Source organism: Pollachius pollachius (assembly GCF_949987615.1).
Source record: "Pollachius pollachius genome assembly, chromosome: 16".
Lineage (NCBI taxonomy): Eukaryota > Metazoa > Chordata > Actinopteri > Gadiformes > Gadidae > Pollachius > Pollachius pollachius.
The window spans coordinates 5,328,696-5,337,842 of record NC_136949.1 but is presented as its reverse complement, the minus strand read 5'-3'; the positions used below and the strand labels follow the sequence as shown (position 1 = coordinate 5,337,842).

At 44.9% G+C, this 9,147-nt stretch overlaps 1 protein-coding gene across 1 annotated transcript; it reads left to right on the top strand.

The window, feature by feature from the left end:
• The first annotated feature begins 838 nt into the window (after nt 1–838).
• On the top strand, nt 839–8,860 carry LOC307087949 (methylmalonate-semialdehyde/malonate-semialdehyde dehydrogenase [acylating], mitochondrial-like). The gene is made up of 12 exons (XM_079753648.1): nt 839–966; nt 1,253–1,294; nt 1,400–1,474; nt 1,966–2,127; nt 2,527–2,605; nt 3,630–3,932; nt 4,258–4,379; nt 4,766–4,955; nt 5,269–5,450; nt 6,574–6,753; nt 7,299–7,397; nt 7,905–8,860. The coding sequence occupies exons 1-12, from the start codon at nt 928–930 to the stop codon at nt 8,004–8,006; spliced, it is 1,575 nt and encodes a 524-aa protein (XP_079609774.1). The 5' UTR covers nt 839–927; the 3' UTR covers nt 8,007–8,860.
• Nucleotides 8,861–9,147: the final 287 nt, after the last annotated feature.

Here is a 9,147-nt window from a genome sequence, read left to right as displayed (position 1 = left end):
TCTATCATGGTTGGATGGGTGGAGGAACATTCACTTACCTGCATGTCTTTAAAGTCGGTGATTCCCATTCTTGGAAGGTAGCGACAGTTTACAAAAATCAGCTTTCTGCCTGTGATGAAGTTGTCCGTGAAACACTCCTGCCAAAGAGAAAGTTTGAGCACAAGTAGTTATTTATAAGTTACTGTATGAGTTATCTATCCATCCATAGTGCAGCCTCGAATGCATCCTACTTTATACTGAGGGTATCCTAAAGATTCGATCCAGCACGCGACGTCATGGCAACTCCAGTCCAGGAACTCCATGGTTCCTGTGTAGGTTTCCATGGAAACAGTCACCCGCCGCCGGGGCTTTTTCTGACCCAAGTGAGAAAGTGTAAATAAATCCCAGCCGACAGTAATCTAAAAACAGCTCAAAAAGTAGATGGATGCGCAATGTATCTATCACGATTTATTAGAGCCTCGCCTCTCTTCTGAAATGGAAAGCTGAAATTAAAAAATATGGCTACTGCTAATAGAACAGATAAAAGATTAAGAGGAGAGACGTTTTACAAAGCGGAACCGGGGGTTACTAGGTGACAATCATTAAAATAAAAAAACTCAGGGGCGGCTCTAATTGCGAGCGAGTTGATAGGTTGTTGAAGCGAGTCGGCCCCGCCCACTTTAGCTTACGCAAAGGGAACGTGGCTGCTCGCCGCTTTCGCAGATTCACAAACATCGCGTTAGGTCCATCGCTCGTCCACACACACAGCGCCAGTCTGATCCGTCATGGTTGTAGATCGGCCAAAGTGCACGTAGGCTGCTCCGCGTCTTGTCCTCTATCGCTTGACTCTGCTGCACCGCTAGCTCAAGTTTGCTGCCCGCTGTAGCTTGTCTTTTGGGTCATTGCAAGGGCTTTGGAGGGAGCACTGAAGCGCACATCTCAGCAGCCATGGCAGGAATACTCAGCAGGACGATTTTCAACACAAAGGTTAAAGCCTTGTTCATGCTCGACTACTTTCACACTAGTTATTCGGTCGGACGCACAATGCAGCCCATTGGCTAACCAGTGTTAGCCGTCTTTTTGGGGATTGGGTGTCTTGTTTTGTTACCCCACGTTGCAGGAATGTAGTATTTATTAAGTTGTATACAATTAAAACGCAACAGAGCGTGCTTTGCATCGCATCGATGTTGCTGCAAATCAATGTCGGACACCAACGAGTTAACTTGTTTGTTTTGATCTTCTTTAAACTTTACTCCATTGATCTCCCTTGCAGACACCACTCCAACTCAGTCGTATGTGGTACTCGTCATCAGTGGTAAGACGTTCAATTCCTGACTCCGTAATTGTTTGTATATGACAATTATTATTATTATGCAAAGAATCATATTGGATTTAAATGTAATATATTTCCCTACCGCAGCCCACCACCAAGCTGTTCATAGACGGCAAGTTTGTGGACTCGCAGACCACAGAATGGATTGACATTCACAATCCCGTAAGTACAACTTGAACTAAACCCTCACGTAGGCCTACTTGAAAATAATTCCAATTAAGCCTAGTAATTCCCCAGACAATACATTACCTGTTTTGGTAAACAAATGAACGAGGGTCGAGCTTGTGGAACGTCTTGAATTCAAATAAATGTCAATATAATTGGATTTCTGGGGAATTTACAATCTGAGAACGACAGAAAGGCTTCAGACTTGTTCAACCGTGGCTTGTTAATGCCTTCCTGCACTCTCCAGCCCTGTTACTATTCAGAGTTTGCCTCTACCAAAGTAATGATCAAATCCTACCGGAATTAAAACAAAATCACACTCGAGTGATTCTTGCACCAGTAACATGAAGAATGCGCTATTAATATAAATTGGATTCGATTTTGATTACTGTCCCCAACTCCACAACCACCGGTGTCGCATCGCACGGAACACAAATCGCATAAACGGACTCAACCGCCCATGAAACTATCGTCATGCTTCCTCTCAGGCCACCAACGAGGTGGTGAGCCGCGTCCCCAAAGCCACCCAGGAGGAGATGCAGGCCGCGGCAGACTCGTGCTCCAGGGCCTTCCACCCGTGGGCGGAGACCTCTGTCCTCAGCAGGCAGCAGGTGTTCCTCCGCTACCAGCAGCTCATCAAGGACAACATCGTACGTACCCCTTTTGTTTAGTCCCTTGGCACACGGTTTTAACCAAGAGGATTAGAGGGCCGTTTAGGTGCATGTCATTCGTGCACAGGTCATGGGTTAAGGATTTTGCTATAGAATGCTTGTGGCCGTGTCTACCTTATGGCAGGAGGCAACAGCGTTTGAACCCAGAACCTTTTGTTCACCCAACACCAGTTGACTATCCGGCCCCATTTAACCTGGCATATTTGTTTTCCATAATGGAATATTTACGGTATGGATTTGAGTAGGAGTGTTTGATAGTTGGCACGTTGCACGGTAAGTTGGATGCTTGCACTTGGTTCATCATTCCAGGCATTTTATTGCAGAACAAAGACTTGACGTGTTTCTTGATGAGCAGTTGGTTCAAATGTGGTCTTTCAGAAAGAACTGGCCCGGCTGATCACTCTGGAGCAGGGCAAGACCCTGGCCGACGCCGAGGGGGACGTCTTCAGGGGACTGCGTAAGTAGTGGCCTATTATTATTAGTATTATTAGTATTATTATGCCACTTTAGACCACGGAAGGGCTATAATGGTGTCGCTTCTCTTGTTGCTCAGACCCGGGTGGAGTTTTGGTGGTTTTGTACTTTGCTCCCTCGAAATCCACTCTTTGGTGCCTTCATCGGTATTCTTGAAGCCGCTCTTGAGTAAACACTCAATTCCGTGCTCCTCCGGGGGAAAAGTGGTTTAATGAGTATTGAATGAGTTAACCTTGTGGCAGAGGTTCTTGTCAATTTGTGGGCCTTAACACTCAAAGTGAAAGGGGTCCATCTTTGTAAAAGGATCTTGATAGCCGGGGTGCTATAGTTGAAGAAGAAGAGGCCAACTGGGTCTCGATAACAAAGGAAGGAATAAAAAACTGAAATGGGCCTTTGTCTGGGGAAGATTTGCTGTTGCTATTTTTTTATTTCTTTGATGTCTCTGGAAGCAGCTGCTCATTTAAAACTAGGAAGATGGTAATGTTGTTCCATAGAAGGCATAATAATACTGATCCCTCACCCCCAACAGCTGTCCTCCAAATAATTTGAGATGAACATGCTGCTTGTTGTCTGAATGAGTTGTACCGTGAACTTTCTAGCAAATGTTGCATTTTGGTTTGTTGTTGCTTGTGTGCTTATGTGGAGTCATTCAGAAGAAGTTAGTTCAGACTTTGCAGATATCAGTCACCTACAAGGTGATTACTATTGACCTTCTGACTTCTTGTGTGACCAAGACTCCCTACCATTGGTTGAAGCCTGGCCAATGAGTACCCATGGCAAGACTACGTTTCATAAAGAAAAAAACTAGAAAAAAAAAAAAAGACTAAAGTGCTTCGTCATTAATGATTTACTTCTTGAGATCCAATCAGTCTTAAAAGCCTTTTCTTCGGACTGTATACCCCGTACAGCCATTATACCCCACCCCCTTTGCCCACGTGTCTTTGCGACCTCCTCATCCCCTCTCTCCCCCCCCCCCCCCGCCCCCTTTGCTCATGTCTGCCCCCTAGAGGTGGTGGAGCACGCCTGCAGCATCACCTCCCTGATGCTGGGCGAGACACTGCCCTCCATCACCAAGGACATGGACACGTACACCTTCCGCCTGCCCATCGGCGTGTGTGCCGGCATCGCCCCCTTCAACTTCCCCGCCATGATCCCGCTGTGGATGTTCCCCATCGGCATGGTGTGCGGCAACACCTACCTGATGAAGCCGTCGGAGCGGGTGCCCGGCTGCACCATGCTCCTCGCCAAGCTGCTGCAGGACGCCGGCGCGCCCGACGGCACGCTCAACATCATCCACGGGCAGCACGCCGGTGAGCCCACTGAGGGTCCCTCTTTCCTCATTTGTTATTTATTCGTTGCGTAATGCTCGGGAGGTATTCGGAAAGTGGGACGGGTTTTGGTCTGTCGCTTTGGAAAAATAAATGGGGTAGGATTTTTATTTATTAAATGATAGCCACAAAAGTTGTGGGTGGGGGGTGGGTGGGTGTCTGGGTGTCTGGTGCTTAAGCAGTTTTCTTGGCCCCTCTTACTCTTTATTTATTCCGTTTTTTTTAAACGGTGAAGGGCTTCTTTTTCACTTTTTCATATTACCAGGAGCATTCTGATGCACGGTCTGTTTTGCATGTTGCGGTCTAGCGGTGAACTTCATCTGTGACAACCCGGCCATCAAGGCCATCAGCTTCGTGGGCTCCAACCAAGCTGGAGAATACATCTACAACCGCGGCTCCATGAACGGCAAGAGGGTGCAGTCCAACATGGTGCGTACAGGAGACACGATGCTGTTAGTGGTCCTACATGAACACCTCTTGCAGATTGCACACAGAGACCTTCCTTTCTTATTCCTGTGAGGTCTGGATGTTTGTTTCCCTGTTGGCAAGAATGTCTTTGTAAAAAAAACTACTTAAAACTGTTCAAGCATTTAATCTGCTTCTTGCTGGCCTTCCTTTTTTTGTTTTCTTTCTATTCTTTTATCTTGCCATTTCCTTGAGACAGTGTTTGAAGAATATGCTGAAGTAACAGAATGAGTTTACTTCGTCTTTAAAGAGAATGATTTGCCTTTTTTTTTTTTACTTGTGTCGCTGTTCTACAAAATGCATGAATGAAATGACTGTGGCCTACTTGGGTTTCATTTATTCAATTCTAGGGTGCCAAGAACCACGGTGTGGTGATGCCCGACGCCAACAAGGAGAGCACGCTGAACCAGCTGGTGGGTGCCGCCTTCGGGGCTGCCGGCCAGCGCTGTATGGCTCTCTCCACCGCCATTCTGGTGGGGGAGGCCCGCGATTGGCTGCCGGAGCTGGTGGAACGCTCGAAGGCACTGCGCGTCAACGCAGGTTCGTCTTGATTGTGTAACCAACAAACCGACCGATGCGACCTATTTTTGGAACAGGGGAGATCCCGCCTTTTCTCTGTTGCTCCTTTTACAGGTTTCTTCTTTTGATTTGTTTTTACTGTTATGAGGTTTTGATGTCTGTCATCTTAAGGGATTTTAATGCAGTCCTTTTTGATTCAGTCTCACCGAAAAATGTTATGATCTCTTTCATGATGTAGATGGATGGTTTGAATGTGTCTCAGGGATCTCTTTGTAATGCGTCACGGAGAAAACCCCTAAGCGTGTGCGTCTCGCTCCTCGCCTCTGTCCCTCAGGCGACCAGCCAGGGGCTGACGTGGGGCCCCTGATCTCCCCTGAGGCCAAGCTACGGGTGAACTCGCTGATCCAGAGCGGGCTGGACGAGGGCGCCACCCTGCTGCTCGACGGCAGGGCGGTCAACGTCAAAGGTTACGAGAACGGGAACTTCGTAGGGCCCACCATCATCAGCAACGTCAAGGTCGGGAGAACCTCATCGCCTGCTTTCAACTACCTTGACTTTTTTTTCATTGGGGCATTTACGGCCTTTTTTTTTTACAGTTGGAAATCCCTGACACGCATGTTTATATTTGTAGACGTTACAAACCTAGCAAAGGTCAGAATGACAGGCGAGTGAGCGGAGCGCTGTGATTGGTCAGACTTGGGCAGCACGGGCTCTCCGCGGGCTCCATTACGGTCCAAATGTCGGGGTCCCCCCGCCCCAATGATCAGCGTCTTTTTGCGTTAATGCATTTTAGAATTCTAATTTTCTATCTTCCCATGAGCTTCTTATTAAAAAAAATTAGCTCTGTTTAATTATTCACTCTTGCCCAAATGTAATACTCCAAATTCAATTTTGAGTCAACTCACTTTAAGGATTGTATTTCGTTCTTGGAGAATTGCTTACGTGATCCTGTTGGTCTTATTCATTGTAGGTCCATAATTCATCACTCTTTGACAGTGGTTACTGAAGGTGCAAATACTGTGCCGTTCTCCACCAGTGCTCTCCTCCCTGATACTGAAACTGTCCCAGTGCTGCTCTGGTTTCCAATAGCTGACCATGGTTGCCAGTATTGCAACCTATTACTTGACTTTAAATACATTTCAATAAGCTGCAGCTGCAGAGCCACTTTGTTATTCGTAGCCTTCAGGGTAATGCGTCCTTTCTTTTTTTCATGGAAGTTGTTTCATTGTGCAATTTGCGTCTGACATTGGATGGATGGTGTTTATCCTAACTCGTTTTGCTTGAAAAAAAAAAAAGGATAACCGCATTTATTTAGGGAGTAGGCGATAAGCTAACGTAAGTAGAATGTAAATAAATAATACGGCCCTGTATAACTTTTGTGTGCTTGTGCGTGCGTGCACTATAGGAACCAAAACCTGAGCGGAAAAGCAATAATAATGATAATCAAATCAAATAATCAAAAAAACTAGTAATACTCACAATATGATGAACATCATGCACAACTTTCATTGACTTGTATGCCTTACAATTAAAAGTTTAGTTGTTTTCCACAGAAAGTGGTGGGGGTGGGGGCGGATAGGTACTGTTCCTTTTGTGTCATTACTGATAGTACTGTGTGTGTTCCCGTTCCCGCCGGCAGCCCGACATGACCTGCTACAAGGAGGAGATCTTCGGCCCAGTGCTGGTGGTGCTGGAGGCGGCTGACCTCGACGAGGCCATCGCACTCATCAACAGCAACCCGTACGGCAACGGCACTGCCATCTTCACCAACAACGGCGCCACCGCCCGCAAATACACACACGAGGTGGACGTGGGCCAGGTAACGCACGCGCCTGGTTGTCTGGGGATGTAGTCAGCAGGGGGCCACTAGGGGCCCCACCCTTGATTGATTCATTTGATTGATTTAAAATCTTTATTTTATTTTGAAAATCTGAGATTTTCATAGAGAAAATAATGACGTTACACCAAATAGAAAGCATGACTAAATTAGAAACATAAATGACAAACACTTGCAGATCGGAATAACAACTTCGAAAATGAGTGGGAAGAAGTTCACACTTTTTTAATCCTATCCCTTCTCCATATCTCATTGTAATTCAGCTTCCTTACTCAAAATTATTATTATTATTCATATTTTCATTTATTATTATTATTTTATTTTCTAAACATGGTTGACCCCACCTCAACGGATTGGGGAGATGGAAGATTATGTATTTATTTTTTGCGGTTGATATTTGCATAAATAAAACCAAACAACTGATCTTAGGACGCTTTTATTTTGTTAACGATGCTTGAGGTTGTACCTGATGTTTTGCAGTGGAATAAAGCATAAAGTCATGTTGTACTTTTTGTTTTTTCCTGCAGATTGGAGTGAATGTTCCTATCCCAGTCCCTCTCCCAATGTTCTCTTTCACCGGATCTAGAGGCTCCTTCAGAGGAGACACAAACTTCTACGGCAAACAGGTAAATAACCATACAAACTATCATGCATGTAGACCGCATCGTTCATAAGCAGCAAAGGCTTAAAAACAAACCTGTATAAAGGCCGCAGTTCCAATGAAATTGCACAGCAGCACTAGCACCATTGAAGAGCGTGCGAATAAATGCACTGTTCTGGATGACCGAACACCAGAATAGAAAAGTGTATGGACCAATTAGCAGCCTGTGGTTGTATTAGTAAGTAACTTGTTCACTCTGTTGGTGCCAGTGGGCGTTTACCATTTCAGCAAATATTGATCGTGTCACAACGTTTTCGACAGTAATTTGTATTGAATACAGGGCATGATCACCGCGGAATGAAGTCGTTGCAGACCAACATTGGACATAAACCTTTTGAAAAGTGTGTGTGCGTGTGTGCGTGCGTGCGTGCGTGCGCGACGGTACACCACCACCACACATTTTAAACAAGCGGTTTACTTGCTGCCTCTGTTTCGGCTGTTGATTCTCTTCTTTGTTGTCGTGCGTCACCAGGGCATCCAGTTCTACACCCAGATCAAGACCGTCACGTCGCAGTGGAAGGCAGAGGACGCCGGAGTCAGTAGCCCCGCCGTTACCATGCCAACGATACGCTAACACCTGAGCAGAAAGGCCCGTGATGATGAAGAGAACCCAATACTAGTACTACTAACAGGATGAACATCCACCACAACTATGCCTTACAGTTGAAGGTTTAGTTATTTTTCATAGAAAGAGAGGGGGAAGGGGGCGAATAGGTACTGTTCCTTTTGTGTCATTGCTGGCTGATTATTTTGGTAGACGTTGTGAGTGACTTTGAAGGACGCTGTCATTTTTATGTTATCTAGCCGAGAGTATTACACATTGATGTGTCACTCCATTTAAACTACGCTACATTTCTACCTCTTTCTGGGGGGGGAAAGGACCTCTGTTTGAACATGTGAAAATATGTACAGCATGTACTTGTAACTAAACAGATTTGAATTCCATCTCATTAGTTTCCATGAAGAGATAAAGTCTTGATCAAATCTTTTGATCCCATGGTTAGTCATGTCTTCCTTGAAATATTGGAGCAATCCCAAAAATACTAACTGTGACAGCAAGATATTAGCTTTGCATATGTTAACAACTCGCATCAATACTGACAAACCCACTGCCCAACACTCCAGGGAAATTAAATGTAGGGTTGTTCTTTAACGGAAAACTGTCTGAATTTGTCTGTCCCCTGTGTATTTGATGTTTGTCATATCGTTATCCGAACGCTTGATAGAACATTGATGCCTTCAGTTTATGGCAATTTGTGTTTGATGTGGAGGTTCTTACTGCAAGGTTTTTCGATTTGATTGAACTTGGAGACTTGTGTGGACTGTGATATTGATTTATCGATCGGGGAGTGATGTGAGGTCCATATATATTGCAAGATGCTGTGTGGATTTACTACGTTGCAATTGGATTTTGAGTGTGATGTTTGAATAAACGAATGCACACCGTCCTTGTACTTGTTTATCTTTAGTCATTGAGGAATACTTTTACGACAAATCTATCGAGATAAATGTTAGAACATTTAAATAGCTGGATTTAATTTAGTAGTTGAGCTTGAAACAAACGTTTATTTTATTTGAAGCAATGTTTGCCGGAAATTGGTGGTGGTATGTTTGTATTGCATGCTATGGCATTTGGTCGAGAATTTAAACATTTTTGTTGTAATACTCGATAGTTTGAATTTAATAATGCATATTCATTTTTGTTGGTTGTGCAA